The sequence below is a fragment of the Nomascus leucogenys genome, chromosome 5 (assembly GCF_006542625.1).
Source record: "Nomascus leucogenys isolate Asia chromosome 5, Asia_NLE_v1, whole genome shotgun sequence".
Taxonomy (NCBI): domain Eukaryota; kingdom Metazoa; phylum Chordata; class Mammalia; order Primates; family Hylobatidae; genus Nomascus; species Nomascus leucogenys.
The window spans coordinates 69,660,840-69,687,761 of NC_044385.1; the positions used below are offsets into that span (position 1 = coordinate 69,660,840).

Here is a 26,922-nt window from a genome sequence, read left to right on the forward strand (position 1 = left end):
TCTCCCAGTGAAACAACATTAGTTAAGTCACAAGGCTGAGAGGCAAAGCAGTAATACTCTCTTGGTAAAACAAGTTAATTGGCTTACTGTTTCTAAGTGTAATTCTTGAGTAGGCAGGCCTTCTATCTAACAAGAAAATAGTTGTCAAGCAGTAGAACTGGTCCTGACTGAGTTTATTAAGTGTTACCTCGTAATCTATTCCTTCCTTTACAAACTTTTACACTATTATATTAAGAAAACACAGGTGTCTACCTAAAGTGACTTTTCTGAAGGATTTCTAAATAAATAAATCAAATTACAAACAAGTAGCACAAAGCTTAAGAAAACCCAAAACAAAACAGAAGAATGTGTCAAATTTGACTTAGTGCTCTTTCATTTTCACTAGTTCTACAGACTGATTTCTTTATGGGCCCAGGCTCCTGGTTCAATGCATATTTTTCAAGGTGGGGCAAGCTTTTCCGCTAAGAACTCAAAAAAGCCTTGTTTGTGTCCTGTGCTGGCCACTGGCACTTACCTGCAGCCATCATCTGAGGAAGCTCCTGGGGAAGCTGGGTGATGTTCTCAACTCCACCTGCATCTACCATTGAATTATGAGCATCCAGAGGGGCAGGAGCACTTTGATGGCTGAGTGCAGGGTCCCCTCGGAGGTCATCAGATTCTGCAAAACGGGACAGAAGTGTGGTGAGAAACCTTAATAGTTAACTGAGATAAAACGTCAAGGAACAAACTGTTATCTATTCAAAATCAGAAACAAAGACTGATTTCCAATCTCGAGCACAGAAGAAAGGCTGCTTCCCATTGCTCAGCGGCTGCCTTGTGGCTCAGTTATTAGAGCCCTGTGAGATGTGTGGGTCAACTCATTGACTCACCAGGAGCCTGGGCTGGCTGAATAAACAGCCCCGTTTGTGAGTACCTCAAAGGTCTTGCTTCCTACTGAAGCACTTTCACAAATGGGGGCTTATCAGTCCCTGCACAGCCTTTTCCACACACACTACACATCAATGGAGAGGGCAGAGTCAGGGCTAAAGAAGATTTTTTTTTTAAGTTAAAAAATTAATTGATGCTGTTATTTTGGAAGATGGTCATCTGTGGAATGTATTCAGAGAGGAAAAAAAGTTGGGAGGTAGAAGGAAAAAGCAAGAACCCATTCACCATGCAGCTGGAAAAGGAGGGTACCTAAATTACAATAGTGAGGAAAGGCAGAAGAGAAGAATGGCATGCTGTCCATAAAGGAAGATCTAGAGGGTGTTAGGGAGGCAAAGGAAGAGCATTTGTTTTTTTCAGCTCATTGGAAAGATAATTTAACTGGCCACAACTTTTTTGGTTTGAATTTTCCTTAGAATTGCCCAGCTTTCATATATATATATATAGATATATACACATATACACACACATATTTATATATATTATATAATATTTATATATAATATATATTATATAATATTTATATATATAATATATATTTATATTTATATATTTATAGTCTTAATGCACTTATCTAATAAATATAAGTAACAATTAAACATTAAAGTTACAAAGTTCTTCTCAATCTCACACTATTTATAAAATGCTATGCCTTCTCTCCACCCTTAGAAATGCAAAAACAGAGCTTTCACATATATTTTAAGTGCACTTTCACCAGTTCACAACTCAGATGAGTGGCATGACAAGTTTGATCTTAATTAGATTAGATATAACAACTAAGTCTAAATATTTATTTTTATTTTAGTATAAATTTAGAAGTTTTTCTAAACCATGTTCCTGTTAATGATGATTTTAGAATTAGATCTTATGGTTTGACAGTGTATCTAATGTGGAGTTCGAACCTTTTATGGCATGTCTTTTTGTTTCTTTCATTCTTAGGTATAAGAATCAGTAACTCCTTCAGCACTACTGTCAAAAAGAACTTCTGATCAGTTGAGCAGAAGTTTAGTTCAAACGGAAGCTAAGGGTTCAATTCTCAAGAATAGGTGAATAATGAACAAATAGTTTTTATGGTCTCAACAAACCCCTAGCCCTCAACTAGAGGGGTACGTAAGATAGTGTGGAATTTTTTTCCAATTGTCTATCAGGAAGATGAATCACCATCATCATCCAACAGTGAATGATTCTAACTTTGGAAGCAAATTGTACTGAGAATAAATATTTTATTCCTTCCCACTATACTATCCAAATGAACTCAGAACCTGCATGTGTATTGTGCATCAATTATCTTAGGCTATGGGTGCCATTAGACAAAGAGATTGTCACCATAGAAAATAAATTCAATAGCATAAGAAATGCACAGCTAACCTAAATGTCTGGTCCATTCACCAACGATCTTTCTACGATGAAATCTCAAAGCACTTTTCTCTCTCCACTTCCAACCATTTCAGAGTAGCAAGGCAGAGTCAGGCTAGAATGTGTTCATTCTTTTGTTCAAATGGCCCTGTAGCAGAGCTGTTTCAGATCTTTGCAAGGTCACTATTTGTCTTACTTATCTCCCCAAATGAAGTTTAGTTGGCTAGCCTCCTTCTACCTCAGATTCTTCCCAAATGGGCATTAATCACACATTTTTTTTTTCTCTCGAATGAGTCTGCAGTTCTGGAACACTATATCAGAGAATATCCCTCTACTTTGTAGGCTCATGACTTGTGCCTGACCCACCACATTTCACCTTGACTTTTTGCTACACTGTTTTAAGGATGGCTTTAGTTTTCCTTGGCTCTATAAGAGTCTGCTCCAATGGCAGTTTTCACCTTAGTGGTTACAGTCGTACAAAGGGGCATCAAGTGTCCTAGAGAACCATCGTTTCTACCTAACACTTTCATGGCCATCTTAACAGACTGCAAGTGTTTCACTGAAAACAGTAACAAACTGCTACTGTTCCACTGAAAAAAAGCATTGTTCTGTTGGCAAGATGTGGTGTATAAACCTACATCTATCCCCCAATCAAACTCTTGTGACATTCAATGTATTATATCTCTTCAGTCTCCCAATCCAATGGTTTTAATGACATAACAACTTCGTGTGGCTACCATGTGCCTGGGATGGTGATTCTAAAGTAAGCTCTGTCACATCTTAGGAATTTCCAGTAGTCTCAAGGCTGCCGTGACATTGTTCACAAAATTTAAATTGATTCGGTCACTCATTTTGGAAGAAAGGTAATACTTATAATTAATTATCAACTAGTAATTTATGAATAGTTGCAAGAATGATTTTGGTACTTTGTTAGCATCTATTGTTCCTATTGAATACCTGCCTCTTTAAATGATTCAAGACCATAAAGCCTAATTTATCATTCACATCAATTTCTCTGCCTTAGTTTTACTATTTCTAAACTATAGAAAAGATTAATCTTCTTAGTGATGTTTATTTACACACAGAGATGTGGGGAGTTAAAAATTACAGCTAATAAAGCACTCTGAATACAGTAGGTGATAATTATTATTATTTTATTTGGAAATGTAGTGTTTCCATTAAGGTACCCTGGGATCTTTGTGTTCTGGTAGATAATTATGTAATTAATTCTAAAACAGTGAGTAACACTTGATATTTCTAAAAGTAAGTGTTGCCCTAGTTTTCTGTGCCACACCTCAGTTGGAGCACAATATTTCATTTTCCACCATTCCTTTATAAAATTATATGATATAGGCCAGGCGCAGTGACTCATGCCTGTAATCCCAGCACTTTGGGAGGCCGAGGCAGGTGGATCATCTGAGGTCAGGAATTTGAGACCAGCCTGACCAAAATGGTGAAACCCCATCTCTACTAAAAATACAAAAATTAGCCGGCGGTAGTGGCCCATGCCTGTAGTCCCAGCTACTCAGGAGGCCAGGACAGGAGAATTGCTTGAACCCGGGAGGCAGAGGTTGTAGTGAGCCAAGATCATGCCACTGCACTCCAGCCTAGGTGCCAGAGCGAGACTCCATCTCTAAAAGAGTAAATACATAAAATAATATAATGTAATTTAAGGCTGGACACAGTGGCTCAAGCCTGTAATCCCAGCACTTTGGGAGGCTGAGGCAGGCAGATCACCTGAGGTCAGGTGTTCGAGACCGGCCGGGCCAACATGGTGAAACCCTGTCTCTACTAAAAATATAAAAATTAGCTGGGCATGGTGGTGCATGCTTGTAATCCCAGCTACTTGGGAAGCTGAGGCAGGAGAATTGCTTGAGCCCAGGAGGCAGAGGTTGCAGTGAGCTGAGATTGTGCCACTGCACTCCAGCCTGGGCAACAGCGAGACTCTGTCTCAAAAAAATAAAAATAAAAATAAAATAAAAATAAATAATATGATGTGACTTAAAAGATGTATAAATATTTTCTCTCTAGGTTTTTTCTGCCTATGCAACTACAAAAACTTTCAAGAGATTCATGACCAATTATGAAATTGGCAGTTTCTACTTACAGCTTTAATGAAGTATGAGCACCACAAAACAATCTGATACACAAAATGCCAAGGATAAAAGTACAGCTTTGTTTGGCCTTAACAGATATCTAACTTGTTTCCTGTTAAGATATATTCAAGTATAAAATCTCATACCAATTTCACAACTGTTCAAAAAATATATTTATATTCAGTATTTCATTGGGCTAGATAATGGGGCAAATAGTTTTTGAAACTTATCAAGTCTATGAAAATACTATTTGGCTTAAAAAATGGCACAGGTTTGGGAGGCTGAGGCGGGAGGATCACAAGATCAGGAGTTTGAGACCAGCCTGGCCAATATAGTGAAACCCCATCTCTACTAAAAATACAAAACTTAGCTGGGTATGGTGGCGGGTGCCTGTAGTCCCAGCTACTCGGGAGGCTGAGGCAGGAGAATCGCTTGAACAATTTCTATAGGTACCAGGGATATACACATCATGAATAATAAAACCTACCTGTAATTGTCCACAAAACACAGATTCCTGTTAAAGGAGGGTAGAGATCAGCTAGGTATTGAAAATCCTTCTTATTGAAAAAAAGAAATAGGCTAGGTGTGGTGGCTCATATCTACAATCCCAGATATGAGCTCCTATCTATAATCTACTTTGGGAGACCAAGGTGGGAGGATTGGTTGAACCCAGGAGTTTGAGACCAGGCTGGGCAACATAGGGCGATTCCATCTCTACAATAACCTTAAACAATTAGTCAAGCATGGTATTGCCCTCCTGTCGTCCCAGCTGCTCAGGAGACTGGGGTGGGAGGATTGCTTGAGCTGGGGAGTGGGGGGTGCAGAGGTTGCAGTGAGCTGAGATTGTGCCACTGCACTCTAGCCTGGGCAACAGAGTGAGGCCCTGTCTTAAAAAAGACAAAACAAAACCAAAAAAGCATGATTTTGTTTGATCTAAGTTCTTAGGTTTATACCTACTTCAATAACAAAATACTTATGGTGAAAGAATCAGATTTGTTAATGTCTTGTAAAGAGTTGATACCAGGCCAGGCATGGTGGCTCACGCCTGTAATGCCAGCACTTTGGGAGGCCAAGGCGGGTGGATCACTTGAGGCCAGGATTTGAGACCAACCTGGCCAACATGGTACAACCTTGTCTGTACCAAAAATACAAAAATTAGCCGGTGTAGTGGCGTGCACCTGTAGTCCCAGCTACCTGGGAGGCTGAGGCAGGAGAATGGCTTGAACCTGGGAGGCAAAGGTTGCAGTGAGCCAAGATGGAGCCACTGCATTAGAGCCTAGGCAACAGAGTGAGACTCCATCTCAAAAAGAAAAGAGTTGATACCAAAGGAAGCTTATTTCATATGGTATCTGCAACTTTCTTATTTTATACGAACTCTCCATTAGCATTATCATGGTACATATTTACAGTAAAAAGAAAGATACATTTCCTTCCAAAGTTCACTCTCCTCTTCCATCACTAAGGAAATACCTAACTTCGATCTTCACATAGTCAGTGCCATACTCTCTTGAGGTTATGGAAATGTTCCATGGTTTAAAACAATATAGATAATTGTGAAGTAGGTATGCTTACGTATTAACTCTTCGATTTTTTAAGCAACTATGAATAGTAGGGGAGATGCTTCTGCTTCCTGTAATGGTAAACTACATAACTGCAGATCAATCTTCCCACTGAGGAACAACTAAAAATCTTAATATCTTTCATCAGTTTTGTAAAATTCTCACTATCATCTCTTCAAATACAAAAAGAGTTCAAAGGACATTCTCTGATTATTGTAGTGGGTTACTAATCTGGCTTCTAAGGAGAATGGGTCCTGTTAACTACTGGGTGTTTCATTTTATTGTTAAGGGAGGTGAGTGGAATCCGCGAGTTTAGGGGCAGAGTAGGAATTGCTCTGTAAAGTGTGGTAAAAGAAAACACAAAAGCTGAATGTTCTGAGGGGAAAGAAAGGAGAGATCTTTGGTGCCCACCCACGAAGAAAAGGCGACTACAGAGAAGATCAATGACTTAAGCAGAATTTCAGGTGGTTTCACTGGGAAGCATACAGTGTAAATCTCTCCTCAGCACCTCCTCAGAAATGTCAGCTAAATCTATGTTACTCCTCAATTCTTAGATAGGAGTAAGTTTTGGGGTATTGGGGAGCACTTAGAGGAGAGTTTCAAGAAAAGAATGAAAAGGTAGCTAATGGGATTATATAACATCCTACATGATAATGCACGATAGTCTCAAATCTGTTAAATGTAGAGGATGGTGATTATTCATTAATGATCAATGTCAGCTGATTAATGGGAAACAATAGGATTAAGGTTTTGAGGAATAGATTTAGATTAGGCATATCATGGGGAATTTCTGATGAGATGACTGTAAAGTAGGAATATTATATCAAATAACACTAAAAAGCTCTTTCTCAGTGATGGCGAGAAAAGCCATTTCTTGGAAACAGTATGGGCAGAAGATGGAGTTGGACAAAGATCAATTCAGATAGGGGTGAACCCTATAGCATTTAGTATCAAACCCATGAAATCAAAAGGTCTTCTTTAGTATCGAACTAGTTATTCATATACAGATTCTCCTCCATTTATGATGAGGTTACATTCTGATAAACCCATTAAGTTGAAAAAATAGTAAGATGAAAATGTATTTAATGCTGGCAATACAACAGACAGTCCTCAAATGATGATGGTTTAATTTACAATTTTCCAACTTTATGATGGTGAGAAAGCGCTGTGCATTCAGTAGAAACCATAACCCCATCACAAGTTGTAAGGTGCTTCTTGACTTGGAGTTACATCCCAATGGAGTTATGTCCCAAAAGCATAAGTTGAACCATCCTAAATCAGGGACCATCTGTGTTAATAAAATCACTGAACTTTTTTCTGAAGTGTCACATCACACTACATTGCACCTAAGGAGAGATGCCATTCCTACTCTTTTTCCAGTTTTCTGTTAAGGCAGAAAGATAAAGGAGATATATACTCTTTCTCCCATGCTCTCATAGCACTCTGTACCTTGCTCTATCCCAGCACATTCACTCATATTCTAATTAGTTTATCTCTATCATGTCTCTAATAAACTATAAGCTTAGGATGATCAAGGAAACTAGTCATCTGTGCATACCCTGCAGCTAGCAAGCAAAGTACCTGAAATGTGGTAGGTGTAAAATATATATATAATATAGTTATAAATTTATAAAACATATTTTACATTTTATATAAAATATAAATATTTTACATGTAATTTCAAATGAATTCATGCAAGGAGGAAAGAAAAGAGGAAAGTAAAAATGAAGAAGGAAAAAGGAAAAGAAGGAAATAATAAAGGAACCAAGAAAAAAAAAATCTCAGTTCCAGAATTTAGTCCCAAAGCTTGGAAGTTTAAAGCTAAAGAACACAATGAGGGTGGAGGGATTTTTCTTGTATACTAGAATACAGATGAATTCAAAGTGTCAAAGAATGACAATTAAAAAAAAATCTGTCAGATCTTTCAAGATAAGCTTTAGATGCACTTAACAAGTCACAGTCTAAGCTTTAAGATTCCACACCTCCCTGGTAACCAATGTAGGGTCACAAGCAGGTTACAGTGATGTTCTCCTTTTGTGAGACTTCTTGCAGCTGCTTTTTGAATGAGCTGAAACCTATAAATAACTGCATCTCCAGACCCATTAAGCAGTACATTAGTGTAACAAAGGCATATATGTACAGTACTAAAGAAGTGAAATTGTTGGAAGAAAGGAAAAGTTTCCACTTGGCATGCACCACAGAAGATGAAAAGCAGAACCAACCATTTCTCAAACACGAAATTCCATTATTGGTTTGTGATTACATCCTCCACTTTTCTACTTTGTATAGCAGCCAATTTTAAACTACAAATCATCATCTTTCCATCTTAGAGAGGACATGGTTTCTAAATGGGTAAGGTTTTACCCACGACATGTCTATCTTTGAAGAACTCTATATTGAGAGAAAGAGAGAGAAAGAGAGATGACCTGAAGGCCCCCCTCTAAAATCATGCAATCAAACAAAATGACAAAATTTGCCAAAGAGTCAACTCAATTAGCATGTGCAGGACAGCAGATAAGAACAATTTTCTTTTGGCACAAAGAAAAATACCACTCGGCATTACACATGTAAGTGTAGAGACATGACAAGTAAAATTATTTTTCTCAGGAAAACTTTGCTTTTGGAAAAAATATGCTTTATATATCTAAATTGAACAAATAACAAAAAAATCTTGAGACCTTACGTATAAAGTGCCCCTCTTTCCATTAAAAACAGAAAAGAAAAGAAAACAGGCCTTGATGCTACTATGGTAGTATGTAGGGACTGGTACCATCGGAGGTTTCTGGAAGCCACTGGAGGTCTTGCCACATATCCTCTGTGGGGAAGGGAGGCTACTGTATGTAGTTTTAAAGTCTTTGTATAGGCAGGTTTTAAAATATAGGACCTTTCACATTTAGACTTCTGGAGATTTTCTGAAAAGGGCAACATTAGACTTGAAGACAGTTTATGAAATACGTAATGGCTCAACTCCTTCCTCTCATTCATGGATATCAATCAACCACATACACAACCTGCTGTCACATGTTGTTTTCTACTTTCCAAAATACACAGACCATAAAAAAAAAAGTGATCACTGCTAGACTTTGCTCATGAGTAAATTATTTAAGAAAGCAATATCATCAGTAAACATAAGCCTGGATCCATTAAAGCTAGAAGAGTCCCACTTTATGCAAAGCTTTTCTAAGCCCCTGGGATTCAGGGCAAACACATACAGGTTCATAGAGTAATTCATCAAGGTTTGAAGAATCAGGTAAAACCTGAGTTTATCAATTCCTACTTCTCCCAGATAAACATGTCTCCAAAATGTTTCTGACAGGCAACTATCCAGCCTCAGCTAGTGATGGGTGTGGCAGCTCACTGTGCCAAATAGTCCTAAGAGTTCACCATTCTCTCTCCTGAGCACCTATCTGAAGAACAGGAGATCTAAATCTAAATTCTGTCCTCAAATCCTACCTCTGCAGTGATATGTGGTCTTGGAAAGTGACTCTTCTATCTCTCGAATAGGGATACTGAGGCTTAACTACCATCTTACCTAGCCACAGATAAATTTATAAAAGTAACTAAGGACATATCAGATAATTCTTGCCTCCCCCGGTCAAATTTTTTCTGTGTTTGCACTCTTGTGTTCTCTTCACATTCACATTCTAAAAGTTCTAAAGAGTAGACAGTGTAAACAGAATGTTGTAACTAAATAAAAGCCTCAACTAAAATGGCAAAGCTATGGACTGCTGAGACAGAGCGAGAGAGACAGGAAAGAGTCGTCTTGAGGAAGGGATAACGCCTCTGGGACAAGACTTCAGGTGGATGTCAGGCTTCAAAGATGTAGCTATCAAGAGAGGTGAATTCTATAAACCATACACATGGCCACAAATCAAAGAATAATTCTGTATGCATACACAGTACAGAAAGGCAATGTTGGTCACAACCCGGCCTCTTCAGCTGCACTTATACACAGAAAGCAATTTCTGTAAACATTATTGTCTTCTTACATAAAGGAAATCAGACAATATATAATTCTATAATTTGTGCTGTTTTGTGCTCAGTTTTTTCATTATGTACTCATTTTACACCTTGACCCAACCGTGGAAAACATATTAAGCTGCAAAGTGGAACATTTTAATTGTAGTGGATAAATAACTGACCCTTAAATGGTGGCAAACTGGCAAATTAGTTATCTATTTTCCACAAAGCCCTGGTTAGAGCCCTTTAATTTATGGAAATCCACTTGCAATAAAACCCAGATCAGACCAAGACCAGCCTGAGCCAGTTGCTCATCCTGTTTAACATTTCTCCTAGTAGGGTGACAAATAACATGTTAGTTACTCTTTAAACAAATGTGCTCTTAATGATGCCACTGCAGCATGATGAATAAAGCATTAGCCCTGCAGTCATGATCGCCCTGGGACAGGGAACGTTAGCAGAACACACCCACACCTTGCATGGATTGCCCTGGGTGACAGACTTTGCTTTATCTTTCTCTAAATGACCACCCATAGCCCTTGCTCATGCTCTGTAACCAGTGAGCAAGAACAGTGGAGGCTTGGGTCCCCTGTGATGGTCCTTTTTGCTTCTCAGGGCTTCATAAATGGTATGGCTATATCATTGGGAGTAACCCAGAAGGCATGATGGGGTAGTTAGGGGAGGTCTATGGGGGCACAGGAGCCTGATGCAAATGACTGCACAGCAGGACATCCAGTTGGAAAGTTCTAGTTCAGCAGTGAGCATTCTGAGGAAATGGGTCAAACCTTTGGTGCTGCTGGTTGTATCCAGCAAGATTTAAATGAAGGTGCTCAGAAGAGAAAAAGGCCTGAGTGTCCAAAAGGTATTCAGGCTCCTGAGGCTAAAGGCAGATTAGGGGGCACAGAAAGGTGGTTCCAACCTCCAGGGACATACATGATTCAGAAGCTGAATCCTGGTTATTTCTTGGTAAAAGGTCTTTATGTTCTAGCTGCTTTTGGAGGTCAGGCATCATCAAAAGCAGGAATTGGCTACATCTAGTGATCTCAGCAGGCCCTCATAACCCAGAAAACCTCCACGGAGGCTCCTGCCCCCAACAAGAGAGATGAGAGAATAAATGCTGATGGAAAGGCTCCAGCACTGAAGGCAAAGTTGAAGGGCCCTACAAAACACTGTTGCTACAGACCCAAGTCCTTTACCCTCTGTCTATCTTGGTCACAGATTTGCATAAAAAAGTCCTCCACCCCTACTGTCCCCCATTAACACATTCTCCTTTTCAACAGGGGAGATATTTGCCTCTTAAGAATGCCACATAAAAATCCTTCCTTACAAGGAGATGGCATTTGGAGGACTATGTTCCTCAAATAGTCTCTTTTTCTACTACAGTCGTACAGACCAAAGGACCCATCTGCCTCTGAGCAACTAGTCTCTTTTCCTAACTAGAGCTGTGTTCTCAACTAGGCACTAGAGGCATAGGGTCTACAATAATGATGGAGACCTGAAAATATTTTGTGTCAACATGCAATGAAAAGCACACTATCCAAAACAAATATTTAACTAAATGTTTATAAATTCCATATTATGACAATTCTAATTGTCAAATTTAGTATTCACATAAAAGTCATTATATTGAAAACCATTTGTAACTGGGCTATCTCACTTTGCAGAAATTACTGAGTCTGCACCATTATGGAGAAATTAGAGCTGGTTTTAAATGAAAGAAATAACTTGCAGGCAAATAATTTCAAAAGCAAAATGATTCAAAAAATCCTCTCCAAAGTTCCTATAAACAAACTTATACTAAACATCAGATGTGAATGCATTTGTTATGTTTGATCTGATATGGAGTAAGTAAATCTCCTGCTGCCTAGAAAGGTTTTAAATGGCTGTGTTCTGAGGCACTGTCTCCTTCCTGCCTACTGTGTGTAAGATAAAGTTATACTTCCTCTCAAATTTGCCAAACTCAGTTCAGGATCGAATGCCATTCCATTATTTATTCATGGATTACATAAATAATTGTGGAGAAGAAGAAGGAGGCATAAGCAAAAATTGACCTTAAAGAATACAGATGAGAGAGAAAAACCTCTGGCTCATGGTACCGAATGCAATTTCATGTTATAAGCTTAGAGTCATCGTATGTATTTATGGTTTTATTATTTATAAAAAAGAAATTGTGCTGAATGTGCTTTGTGGGAATTGCAGTATATTGCTATTGCTACGATGCTTTATTATTTTCACAGCTAGATGGCTTAAACCCAACCTAAACAAATATTTTAAAAGAATTCCCACCAGCATTATTACTTTTTTTTCGTTTCTAGTGTTAATGAAAAAGATCTTCTGCTTTTCAAGTCCTCTGATATCTTTACTCTTGAGCAATTCTCAATTTTATGGCTCATGATGAGATAATGTTTATTGAAAAATAACAACTTAAGAAAATAACCAGCAACTAGTAGTGGTTAAACAGTGCAGTGTGTGAAGTGAGGGCATTTGAGAACCATAGTGGCTGTCAACTCCAAATATTCACCAGGCCTTGACTATTACGGCAATTAGGATGATGATTTTATTACTTGCACACTGAAGTAGACATATTCTTGTGTACTCATCCAAGATATCAACTTGAAAGTGTCTACCACACACAGAATTTTGCTAATAAGATAAAAATAAGGTAGATGTGACAGTGAGACACATAATCAACATAAAACAAAATGCACCATCATGTCCAGACTTCTCACTGTATGATCAAACCCTTACTTTAATAGGGGTCACCACCTTCATTCAAACACACTCCCCAAACTCTTGCTATCATTCTTAACTATTGGCTAATTCACCATCCTTTTCTCTAGGGATAAAATTTGCACAGAAACGCAATGACACAGTTCTCTTCAATCTGAGAATAAATATCAATATACACTAGAGAGGTGGGGATTGTTTTTATTTTAAAAGTATTATTGCTGATACATGTAATGAGTTCAAACAAAGCTAAAGTCTATAAAATAAAAGGGGAATGCCATTGCCTTACTCCTTATCTGCCGGCCAATCACACTCCCCAGATGCAACCGCTGGGAAAATAGCTCCCTATATAGCAGTCACTGTGGCAAGCAGCTCACATCCTTGATCTCATGAAAAAGACTCACAACAACCTATGAGATAGATGTTATTCCAACTTTTTACAAAAGAAAATAAACTAAGGTCCAGAAGGCTATTCCTTTGGATTTTTACCCAAGGTCAGAAAGCCAATGAATGGCAGAGCCCAGGACTCAATGTACCCTAGCCTGGATGTCTGTTGTTATAGATTTGGGGAACTCCAACTTTCTCCCACAAAGAGTCAGACTAGAAGGTTCCTCTGGGTTTAACTGGCTCTAAAGAGAAAAAGAAGTCTAGGGTAAAGGTTAGTTCTACCCCTGGGGGGAGATTCATTTATGCAACATATCTTTACAAGATGTTGACTGTATGTAGCACTGTGCTTGATACCAAGAACATAACAGTGAACAAGACATAGACCCTGTCTTCAAAAAGTTTGCAATAATACAGTCAGGTAACTAAACAAACTAAAAAGTACCAGCAGACATGAACTTGCTATAGCATGGCAAATTAGATATTCTTAGGAACATGCCTCTTATAAGAAAACAACAACTAGGTTCTGGATAAAACCACTTATTTATGTATTACTAGGCTTTCTACTAGGCTTGGTAAAGGAAACCCTGCTAGACATCTGCTTCTAAAAAGAAAGAAAACAAAAAAAGTTGGCTGAAACCAGAAGGATGATCCAGGAGTAGTAAGTTGCTTGGAGAGAAAGTGCCAACATCAGCAATGCACCAGGAGATAGCCTGTCATGGCAAGGTCAAGCCCTGGTCTGAGGTTTCCATGGCAATCAGGACCTGAAGATTTGTTGCACCTTTTACATGGCCCTTACCCCAGTCAGCCTTCTCAAACCCTTGACTTCAGTTTTAGAAGTAGGCAAGAAAAAGAATGTGGGCAAACCAGCAGAAATCACTGCTGAAAGACAACTCAAGACCCATGCTTTATTGAGAGGCACATTTTTCTTAAATAAGTCAGAATAATAATTGTGTACTTAGAGAAAGAGAGAGAACAAACATATAAAGTGTCTACCTATGGTTGATCTGTAACCCAAATTGGGCTTAACTCAGTCCAAATATATATATTGAGGGCAAATTGATGGTTTGAGCTGAGAGCTTGGGATAAAGAAGGTATAAACATCATTATCAAGGACTGTCCAGGTCCATTCTCCCCGTGTCAACAGCTTCTACTTGCAATCTCTAAATCACCCACACCCTCACCACAACTGTACTGCCTGATAGAATGCACTAGTGAGTGAGGCGGATGGCAAAGTAGAAAGGCTGGTCCCAGCTTTATATATAGAAAGGCTGAGAGGTTGAGTCAGGTTACTACTACTTTTTCTTACCTCACTCCCTTTCTGCCAGAACCTTTTTCTGTTCTATTTCTCTTACTTGTACCAAATACACTCTCTCTAACACAAGCTTTCTCATCATGTTGGCAGCTAGCTACAAGGAAGAGGCCTGGAATGCAGTTCTCCTTTCTACCTGTCATTGGGAATAGGAGCTATAGAAACTAGGGTTGGTGAGGCGGGTCGGGGGTTCTGTGGAGGTGGGTAAAGCCACAAGCTGGATAAACCAGAAAACCCAACCTCTAACTCCTATTCCAAGGGATAGCTGACATTCTGGAGGTGCTGAAAGAATGAGGATCTATGTCAGTTATCATGTGGGACACTCAAATCAAAGTCCCCCTGCATGCTGATTAGAATCATCACCCATTGTGGCAGTTATTTTTTCATTCCCAGTAGAGACAAACTAGGGAAACCCTAAGAACTGATCTGGGCAAGTCGCTTTCCCTGACTCTCCTAAGAAATGTGCACAGCAGTTTGGCAGCACAATTTGCATACCAGAGGAGAGTTCCTGTCACAAGTACCCTGTGGGCCAGTTTCCTGAGCTTTTCCACTTGATGCTTTCAATCCTCATCTCACGAGTCATTGGAGAGGCTAACGTATAATGCCTTTTGGAGGAGCTGAAAGGAATAAAACATTACTAACAAAACTGTCATATATTTTGAGAGTTAAAATCTAGATCCCTTTAGATAGGCCCTCTGAAAGAAATGCTTTCAACTATGACGGCAGCAGCAAAAACTTTGTTAAGGACACCTTCATGAGCACAACTTTCCAGCCACTATTCCCACCTGAAAAGTACATATTCTGGTCTGCATTTTTTTTTCTACAAGTATTTTGCTTTAATTCATTGTTGATACACATGACAGCAGAATAATAAACTAGGTAGTTTGAGCCTGTGTGTGACTGGGATTCAGCATAAGCATCACAATTTTGGTTTGTAAATTCCTTTGGTCCAGTAGATCAAATGGGGAAAGACTTGTGTAATGTGAAATTCAGAGTAATGACCAGCAATGGCAGGGATCTTTTGGATATGTAATCTGCTGTTGGAGCACATGCTAGGGGACCAAATAGATGAGCAGGCCATGTTAGGAAGGGCAGCAAGGAAAAGAGAAAACATGAGTTAATATTTAAAATGTGATGCAAAATAAAATGGAGGTTATAGTCATATCCTTCCAATTGTATTGAGTTGAAATTGTTTCTGGGTTTGGAAGCTCCTTGCTGAGCTAAATTGCAAAAATAAGATTATATGAGGAGAAAAGGTAATTTCCAAAATATATTAAACATAACACAATTACTGTGCACTTATATATGAAATCCAGAAAGGTATATTTCTTTCATGCCATGTGATCACAGTTTTGTTAGTTATATGTTCTTATTTTATGCTTTCCACTAGTTTTCTTGACTTTGCATATGCTTGATGCAAACCAGTGAACGCATATAAAGTGTAAACAACAGGCTCTCAACATGGAGCCTACCCAAATGGTTTAACTGTGTAGCATTGATTGTCTTGTCCACTGTGTGAGCAACGTGCACAAAATATGCATTTTGTATGTTACGGAGGTCTTGCTGATGTGGATGAAGAAGTGTGAGAACTAGGATGGAGAGGAAGCTAACTTCAACAGTCTACTCTTTAGTATCCTCCCTTTACATAAAACAAAACAAACAACTGATCAGCTACTAGTAAATAACAAACTTAAATTTGCTGAGAGGAAGTAGTTAAATAGCAATACCAAGATGTAGAGGTTAGGGAAGGTTGTTTTGCCCCTGCCTATTGACCTACATATACCGAAGCGAAATTGGAAAACTGCAGCATATTTGGTCACAAGGTCTTTCTATTTCCATTCATAATTTCTTTTCTTTATTCCCTCTTTTTTTTTTGTTCTTCAGAGAACACCTTTCTTGATGTGGGTGTTTTAAAATTCTGATCAGAACTGGCAGTGGGAAAAGAGCTGAGGAAATAATGGAGACTCATACTTATGTGACACATTCACAAACCCTATGAATTTTTAATGAAGGCACAATGTCCACAATTAGATTTGAAATGAGGTTTTCTTTGTAGGCGCTCTTAGAGTAAGTGGAGTGCAAGCGAATTTTACTTTATATTCAGTAAACGATACGAAGTGCAAAAAACACTACAATTTAATAGAAAATAAAAACAAATTGTTGATTGTTCATAGCTCCTTTTTCATCTCTTAGATTTACAAAAGTGTAGCAGTTAAAAAAATTGCATTTCGTTTTATTTAAATACCACATGGATGCCAAGGCAACTCAATGGTACAGAAAGTCATTTTCAGTCATGACCTGAAGCTGTCCTTTTGCATTGTGTGGAGAAGTTTTTGTTTGTTTTAAACTGTAAAAATGACTTCTAAATGTAGATCTTTGGGGAGAAAGATATTAAGCTTCCCTATTTGCAAACTAAGCCATTTCAAATGAACATAAAAAAAATCTAATAGTGTAGAAAATAAGGAAATAGAGTGGGCTGATGGCTACTTCGTTTGCATTTTGATTTTAAAGCTTAACTCTTGTCTTCATAGGGCTTAAGCTTCACAGAAACAGACACAGTTTCCCATCCTTCTTAGGTGGTTTCCAAAGTCCTTCAGTTTCTGGCTCCTGGTCACCTTGGCAACATCATTTCCTAAAGCTTCTGCTTCTCTTGGAGCTCCCACAACACAGGTGCTTTTACTCTTCCTTGAGCCCAGCAAGTGTGATCTTCTTAGTGACTCTGCACTTGTGGTTCCTCCAGATAACTGCGCAACCACCCTGTTCCCTCACCTGGGCCCTTCTCTGACGAAATGTCATCCCTGACCTCTACCTAAAATAGCAACTGCGTTACCTTCTGTCCTTCTACTAGCCTTATTTTCTTTCTCTCTAGGATTTCTTGGCATCTGAGGTTATATTACATAGTTATTTCTTTGATAAATTAGTCATCCATGAGGGCAGGCTTATTTTTAACCTTTTAAAAATGTTTTTCTTGGTAAATTGTCATCAGCTGAAACAGTGCCTAGTACTTAGTAGACACACACCCTTCCCTCCCGCATACGCAAATTCATTGATTAAATATTATGAGTGGGTGTATATATACATACACATATGAATATGTATAAACACACTGTATTAATCATTACTGTTTGATTTTCTATATTCCTGATGCTTTGACATATGGGTTCTTGCTGACATTGGAGGGATCTCCCCTCCCAGGGCTAGCCAATCCAAGAGAGCAAACACCTCACCTGGGAGCACATACTTCAAAGGCAAACCAATCAATCCAGAGCCCAGACCCTCGACCACCTCCTTTATTGGCTCTCAGATGCTGAACCACTATTCCTCTGGCTTAATCATCCTGGAGCCAAGTATCATGTACTAGACAGAGCCCTTATACCCCAGAGCTTAAATTATTCAAACTAGCCCATCCTACGCCTGTTTATCCCACCTTGCCTTGCCTCCTCTTTTGCAGAAATCACAATAAAGGCGCTCTCACTTCCTCTCCCTTCTGACTGACTCTGGCGCCTCCCTGTGTGGCTCCTCGTTGTGTGGCGTGGCATGCTTCCTTCTCTTTGGAACTGTGAGTAACAAACTATCTTTTCTATGGCAGTCATCTCCTGATCTGTTGGCCTTACCACACTCAATAATAAATATTGCATTTTCAAATGCAAACAAATAAACACTCAAAATTCACTGTATTGTCAAGGACCTTGAAATACAGTCATCGCCAGAAGTTATGGTTTTCCTGGACTCATAAGAAATACAATCAGGCAGGGTACAGTGGCTCACACCTGTAATCCCAGCACTTTGGGAGGCCGAGGCAGATGGATCAATTTGAGGCCAGGAGTTCGAGACCAGCCTGGTCAACATGGTGAAACCCCGTCTCTACTAAAAATACAAAAAAAAATTAGCCAGGCATGGTGGCGCATGTTTGTAATCCCAGCTCCTCGGGAGGCTGAGGCACGAGAATTGCTTGAGCCTGGGAGGCAGAGGTTGCAGTGAGCTGAGATCGTGCCATTGCACTCCAGCCTGGGCAACAGAGTGAGACTCTGTCTCAAAAAATGAATAAATAAATACAAATAGAAAGAAAATGACTTTGACATTTTAAAGATCTATGTACAGTTTCAACTCCGTCTCAGCCCTGAGATTCATTTATAGATTGCTTTTGTGGTTATTATTGTTGCTTTCTACTTTCGCCCTTTAAGTTTTTTTTGTTTATTTCTCTTTTTTAAGGGGGATTCAGACACTATTACCTCAAAGGAGCAGCCATGCCTTATTCTTTTTGCTAGACACAAATCGTTAACCCTATTCACCAAACAGCAATTAATTGTCAATAAAGCACATCTACACTGTGAACTCTGGTGTCAACGTAGGCTTATCAATTGTAACAACTCTGAGGGGGATGTTGATATGGGGGAGACCATGCATGTCTGAGGTCTGGGGCTATCTCTTAGTCTGTTTAGTGTTGCTATAACAGAATACCTGAGGCCAAGTAATTTATAAAGATTTAGCTCATGGTTCTGCAGGCTGTACAAAAGGCATGGTGCCAACATCTGCTTGGCTTCTGGTGAGGCCGTTTCATGCTGCATCATAGCATGGCAGAGAAGATCGAGGGGGAAGTGAACATGTGTGAAGAGGCAAAACCTCAGGGGCATCCTATTTATAACAACCCACGCTCATGAGAACATTCCTCGGTGAACTAATCCAGTCTTCCTTGAGTGAGAACTCACTCACTACTTCAAGAACAACACCAAGCCATTCATGAGGGATCTAATCCCATGACCCAAACACCTCCTATTAGGCCCACCTCCCAACACTGCCACACTGGGGATCTAGTTTCAACATGAGTGTTGGTGGGGACAAACTCAAAGCATAGCAGATATATGGGAAATTTCTGTACCTTCTGCTTAAAATTGCTGTGAACCTAAAAGTGCTCTAAAAGAATTAAGTCTTAAAAAAAATACATACACATATATGTTTATTCTCTTTAAATATAAGAAAATAATAAATCCTATCCATAATTTCCTAAATTATAGTTAGCTCTAAATGTAATAAGGACACATTTCTATGACGTGATGCACTCTGAGTTTTTTCAACACATTTGTTCCCTTTTTATTCCAAAAACCATGGTACATGTTGTTCCATGGCCAGTTTGCCAGATGCTTCAACATTTCCTGCTGGAACGCACCTCAGACAGGGCTAAGTCAGGGCCTTCCAGGGGCATGGCAACCATGAAAAGTGATCCTGGGAAACTGACCTTTAATATATTTTCATAGTAAGCTCAGAGGAATGTGCTGGGTGATTACCCATTACTTGCACCTGGTAAGGACACAGGCCTGAAGCTAGAGTCTTTGCACAGTAGAGATGGGCCAGCAAGATATAAAGATGTCCACAGAAGTGGCCAAGGAAACCTCTAGAATGCACTGGAGGGAGCCTCAATCCAGTCAGTTGCTAACGCTGGCAGTAGGGCCTTCCCTGGGATTTGATAGCCGATGCAGCTGTCTTCATGCAGTTCAGATTCACGCCTCCTTTACTTACCTTACAGAGCTCTTGCCAACATGGTCACCCTGGTGACAACCATGTGCTCTCTAACAGAAATACCTGACCCTGCTCAAGGCATTAGAAACAATAAGAGAATAATTTTTAGGAGACTTGAGAGAGGTCTTAAAACTGTGCTCATATGCTTTTTTTGAAAACATGGTTTTCAAATAAAAGCAAGGGTTGAGACATCCAAGGAGCTAGTCGCTCTCCCTCCACTCCTTCGGCCTTCCTTTCTGCCTGGTGTTGCACGCTGCCTCCCACACGCCAGTGCTCACAGCTGCTCCACTGTGGGTGTGGCTGTTCCTTCTCTTCTGTATGCTTCTCTCTTTTTAGGCTCATATAAAGGCCCACCTCCTCCAAGACACCATGTAAGACTGATTTTCTACAACCACTTGCTCCTCTGAACTCCAGAGTTCCCCAAGGGTGGTATGTCAGAGGATTTAATGTGGGACCCAACACCATTATTTTAATTTTTAATAGCTATATTTGCTTTGAGTCATGTGAAATTGATGTTTCTGTGTATTTAGAAAATGGTCAAATATTGGCAGTTTCATATAGTTCAACCTAATATGTGTCAGGGAAAAAATATTAAAAGAAAAGCAGACATCATTGTTTAGGATGAGGCTAAAATGAGTACTTTATCGAACTGTGTAAAAATGAATAAGTAAATAAACGTTTTGATGGTACAGATACAGCAAAAATTATTAAGCTTGTATCCACCATTGAACCACTGACCAAATGTATTTTGACAACCACTGTTCTACGTGTCCTTTTAACATGTCTTATTATTGTGTATGTGTGTGTGTGTGTTTTTGTATATCTATGTATTTGTGTTTTCTCTTCCATTAGTTTCCCAGATATTTGTATACAAGAGGCAAGGGGAGATTACAAACCTCTTAGCATAATACCCTGCACGCAGAAGACGGACTTGACATAGGGATTTGTCTGGTCACTTATGATGAGATCTTACCAGGAAACACCATTTGTTTTCCTTATGGTCATTCTAAAACTGGAAACGGATGGGCCATGCAATGGAGTATGCCATTCCAGCCAGGAAACCTACAACCTGGAGCAAATGAAAACACAGGACTCCTATGGAGCACTCCACACTGGGAGCTAACCTCACCACTGGGAAGCATTAAGGGGTAGTGTGGCCTGTTGGTCAGAACATGACCATCTGGACTCATTCTCAGCAGTGTGATTGTACATTATATCCTCCACTTCTCCATTCCAACTGACAATGCCACCAAGAGCTGAGAAAGCGGAGGCCATGGGAAGCTGGTACCTACTAGGATATCCTATTGGCTCCTGTCCTCTCTGCCCAGTTACTGACCACTGCACCAAGCTTCAGATTCTGTTTAATACTGTCCTTTACACAATGGTGCCTGGGTCTTTTGAAATGGATAGGGATAATTATGATTCATATGCTTCAAGAAATAAACCACGGTACTCACACAACCTACATATTTCATTTCTATTTTAAAAACACAAAATACTTACATGCTGTTGGTATTTTGAAAGCTTTTGTCACTTATTTTTTTAATATAATGGTTCAGAAACAAAATTCTGCCTGCTAATCAGTCTTTATTTCCATTCATAAAAAAATATGTCTCCATAATACCTGAGGTCAATAACTAGATGTTGAAACAAAGAATATTAAAGAAAAATATTTATTGTAGAAGTGTGTGGTTGAGGCAGAAGAAAGGTGTTATTTTCATCTGGGGTATCGAGAAAACACCATGAATGGAGAAGAATATGGGCTGAGTCTCAAAGGATTAAAAAAAAAAAAAACAACCTATGTGGGAAGAGAGAGAGAGAGAAAGTGTGCAGGCAGCTCAGGCAGGAAATGGTAAACTCAAATGTGTGAAATCGGGAGCGTTGGAGGCTGCTGAAGGGACATAGCTGCCTCTTTACTATTTTACATTTAAGTCAAGTTATTCAGATTATATTGGTCTCTGTATGTATATAATGACAATAGCAGTTTTATTCTCTAAAAAGTTGCTTTGAGAAAAATGTCAAGGGATTTAAATTCATGCTTCCGAAGTACAGTGTTTTCCTACATAAAGATGCTGGTTTATCAACCAGAAAACTAAAGTGAGCTTGTTTATAAAAGATAGACTGAAAAGATTAGGAAAGTCTTGACAATATAAACATACATTTACTCACCAACTCATGAAATACTAAAACTAGGTTTTACTGCTCAAAGAAAGCATAAAATAGATCATTTCAGTAGGAAGAAAATAAAGCACATTTTTTACAACATGGGAAGTAATCTCAGAATTCATTAACCAAGAGACCAAAAACAATACATAAAATATTATATATGTTAAGAGAGCTTTAAATAAAGTCATGGAGAGCAGACTTACAATGCTTTAATTAAACCAGGATAGGCATGGCAGGAGTCTGTTCACAACCTTTCATGGCAGAGAAGAGCTATATAACAACCTTGATATTGACCAGCTGCATAAAGTCAATAACAATATGAATATTGTTATTGACAATACTTTTGGGAGAAAGTTACTATACAGCTTGGAGTTCATAATAGTGAGGATAGAGAACATTAATTCTAATCAGATCTACATCATTGACTTACAGAAAACATTTTTTTAAGGTTCAGAGAAAATATAAGTGTGATATCAACACACAGGTATCAGGGCTAATAAGTGCAAGAGAGATTTAGAAAAATAAAATTTTGATTCTATAACTGGATAGTCACAATCCTAGTGAAACAAAAAGAGATGCCACTGTAGAAATCACTATGGCTTACAATAACTTCTCTGATGAATTTTGATTCTAAAATGACAAGTAATAAATGGAACCAAGGACACGAGAGTAAAGACAAACACCAGTGTGTGGGAATAATTCCTAGAAGAATGCTGAAGAGGCCTAAATACAGGACTGGGATTGAACATTTTGAAAAACATACCAACGGGATGTTTATAGAACATATTTTAAAATATCTTCAGAGAAAGAACAAGGAAAAATAGCAATACCATTTTTGGGGAATGGTATTAGCAATACCATTATTGTTAATGGGGAAAGCCATTAACAATAAACAGCAAAGATAACAGAACTGTTCAACTCCCATTTTGTGAATCCTCCCATGCAACAAAATAATCCGCACATTGGGAAGGGTAGAATAAACAAAACACGCATGGAATTTCAGCCTGAGGTGGTGATGGGGGGATTTACTCACCAACCCAGGGCTAGCGTCAGACATTCACAGAACAAGCCAGTAAGACCCAATCCTGCAATCAACATAATATGACACTAGGTTAAATGCTTCCACTTTCCTTTCCCGAAAATCTGAGCTTGTGGCAACTTTATTGGGATTCAGTCATTTGACCTTGAGAACTTAGTGCAACTATGGAAATGGCCCATAATGACTACTGGAATTCCAAAGACTTGGTGCCAGTTTTACAATGACACCTTACTAGGTTTGTGACCTGGGGCAAAAGATACAGGATGAGACTGATCTTCACATATTAGAAGTAAAGCGGATATAGAAGGTGAACTAGATTAGTTAAGCAACATGCCAAAGAATGGACTTAGTGCCAATGGGTAGGGTTTATGGCGGACCGATTCAGGGTCATCCATTCTTTTTCCCATTCATTCAGTGAATATTTAGTAACTTCCACTGTGTGCAGCACCATTTTAAATTCTAGATGAACAAGAAACTCACTCCAAAGAAGGGAGGCCTGGATAAATAGGTCAGTATAAAGCAGGTATACAGATAAATGGGTAAATGCATTAAAACGCAGGTTAATAGAAACAACACAGAAGAAAAAACAATTAACTTTGAAGGTAATTTTAGATTTTCTCCAAGTTTAAATAGAGGAAAAAATTGGTGGGGAGGGATAATAAAACACCTTAAAATGTGTTTCAGGCATGACAACACTATGATCAAAGATACTTCTGTGTGAAAAGTATGTGGCATGATACAGAAAATGAGTATTTTTGTTTGGCTGTAGTTTAAAGGGAACATGGCGAAAAAGTAGAGAATGATGCTAACAATGTAGGCAGGGGTCATGCTAAGGAGTTTAATTCCCACAGGCAATGGAGACCAAATGGAATATTTTAAATGGGGAGTGACAGGGTCAAATTTGTAATTTAGAGCAATAATTCTTAGAGAAGTACAGAGTAAGCTCTACAGGAAGACAAGCCTGAGGAGGGTGAATCTATTTGGAGGTAATTTTGGGAGACCAGGAAAGATGAGGCAGTGGCAGTGGAGATGAAAAGAGGGAACAGATTTGAGAGGTACTTCTGGAGACAGAAGAGATAGCATTGGTGAGCAATTGGAATGTGGAAGTGACAGGGAGTGAGTGACATGTGTGAGGGCCCAAGAAGGTAACATTCAAAAATGAATCCCAGGTTTCCACCTCAAAGGAACTGTTGGATAAAAATAGGGATTTCCATGGCACAAGAACACTTAAAGGATTAGTTTAGTTCAGGAAGAAAATGTAAGTTTTCCATAGAGTAATCAAATGCTTCAATATTAAACTTACAAACCATACAAAAATGTATCTGTCCCCTGGATGGCTATTTGCTTCTCTCAGTAGCCACAAAGCTATGTTGTATGCCTGGCACACAGTGGCTCTCAACCTCTGATGGGCATTGGAATTGAATCAAATTGCCTGAGGAGGCTTTTCCAAATGCATATGCCTGGTCTTCACCCCCAGGAGATTCTGATTTAGTGGATCTGATGTGAGGCGCAGGCATTTTTTAAAACAGCTCCAAAGGAGATTCTGATATGCATCCAAATTTGACAGCCACTGTAGTATACAGTCGATCCATAGCTCTTTGAGTAATTAGTTAAAAGGAGGAAGGGAAGGAGAGGGCTTCTTGAAATTTTTGAAGAAGCAGCTGGTTGACTTTCTATGCTCAACAGTGTAGTACTGCGTGAGAAATTTATTAAATGAACTTTCCTGTCTTTTAATCTTTTTTTTTTTTGAGCAGAGTTTCGCGCTTATTGCCCAAGCTGGAGTGCAGTGGTGCAATCTCGGCTCATTGCAACCTCTGCCTCCCGCCTCCCAGGTTCAAGCAATTCTCTTGCCTCAGCCTCCCGAGTAGCTGGGATTACAGACACGCGCGGGCCACACCTGGCTTTTTTTTTTTTTTTTTTTTGGAGACGGAGTCTCGCTCTGTCACCCAGGCTGGAGTGCAATGTGCAATGGTGAGATCTCGGCTCACTGCAACCTCTGCCTCCCAGGTTCAAATGATTCTCTGACCTCAGCCACCATGCCTGGCTAATTTTTGTATTTTTAGTAGAGACGGGGTTTCACTATGTTGGTCAGGCTGGTCTCGAAATCCTGACCTCGTGATCTGCCCATCTCGGCCTCCCAAAGTGCTGGGATTACAGGCATGAGCCACCGTCCCTGGCCTTCCTATCTTCTAATCTTAAGGGTCCACAAATGTGATGTTATAGTGTTCCTGGCTTCAGCTTGCAGACAGAACACTGGCTGAGAGATCACTGGACTCACTCAAATTCAATCTTTTCTTATATTTTTTTACATTATTGATGAACATCCTTTCTTATAGCAACTCATTCTTTTTAGTGTGTGCTTTTACATATTTTTCATTTACTTTTTTCTCAATGTGTGTTCCTCCTACTAGACTGATGTTCCATGAAAGCAGGCATTCTGTTTCTTTTGTTCACTATCGTATATATAAGCACTGACCTAGCAAAACACACACGTTCAGTCGATAAATGAGCAAGGAGCCAGATTTTTCTGGTGAAACATTTTAAGCCACAATGCATTATTTTCAATATGCCTATAGGTACATCCATGAGTGCATTATAGATTCAGAAAATGGTTTCAGAAATAATCAAAAGCATACAGCTATAGGCAAAACATGTTTATATATATGTATATTTTTTACCTCGAGGAAACACTTTGACTCCCAGAACTTTGATGTTATGTAAGACAGCCCCCTACATCAGCACATCAAATTAAAAATAGGGAATAAATATCTAAAAGGGTGAATTAGGCACAAAGGTTAGCCTGAGAAATAGAAGCTAAACCTCGTTCCTGTTCCTTATCTATTAATAGATCTCAGAAGCCTGAACCTTGAAGTCTGATAAATCTAGAGCTTTCCTGTCATTTGTATCTAATGATCAATTCTAACAGTTAGATAAAAAACCACTAAATGAATGAAAAGATGAATTATTGAGAAACTTAAAGGGTCTTTTAGCAGGGCAATTAAAGAAGTAGAAATAAGTGGCTAACCTGAAGAGCCAGAAATGTTAAAAATCTCTGTATTAATAGTGATTATTGAAGTGTTTTTAGGTTCCAAGTTAAACATTTGCTGACAGTGCATACTACAATATGTAGGTAACTCACGACATTTTTTAAGACATTTTACTGCCCTGAGATTGAATGTGAATTTTTTTAACACAAAAATTATCAAAATCAGAATTCTACTTTACCTAAAATTTGCCAAGCAACTACTATCTGCTACCACTTTCGCATGTATCATCTCACGTAGTTTCCATAAAAACTGTACTTTACCAATCAGAAAACTAAAAATAAGAGCAACCTTAGATGAATGCCTAAAACTAGAATGCTATAAAAAGTGTTAATTATAATACAAATCACTGAAGTATCATTTTATCCAGGTAAATTTATACATATGTATAAAAGTGTATTTTTAAAAATACTAAATATGAACCTCAATCATATTGAGGTTGTATCATATGATACAAGAATACTATGTTTTGATTAATGATATAATTTGGCTGACTGGAGGAAACATTGTTTCAACTGATGTTATCAAACAGGTATTGAAAGCAGTAATAAGACACATTGACATGATATACTTGATACACTTGAGAAGGTTATACCACCTCTGTGGTATTCTTGCCAAAATTTTATAACCTCAATTTAATCATGAGAGAACATCAGACAAACCCAAATCAAGGATATTCTATAAGATAACCAGTACGCTTCAAAAATTTCACAGCCATGAAAGACAAAAAAAGACTGAAGATCTGTCCTATTGATTGCTGTTATTTCTAATGTAAGATCAGCAGTCATTACATACTATTGGTTGTATAAATATAGGCCTAAGAAATTGGAATGATTCC

General features: G+C 38.8%; 1 protein-coding gene across 3 annotated transcripts in view; it reads right to left on the reverse strand.

The window, feature by feature from the left end:
- ENOX1 (ecto-NOX disulfide-thiol exchanger 1) overlaps window positions 1-26,922 on the reverse strand; it is a 597,960-nt gene that overhangs the window by 209,385 nt on the left and 361,653 nt on the right. For all 3 annotated transcript variants that reach the window (XM_030813342.1, XM_030813340.1, XM_030813341.1), the window contains one exon: window positions 515-658. In XM_030813342.1, coding sequence (XP_030669202.1) covers window positions 515-584 — 70 coding nt within the window. In that variant the 5' untranslated portion in view covers window positions 585-658. The remainder of the gene's footprint in view (window positions 1-514; window positions 659-26,922) is intronic.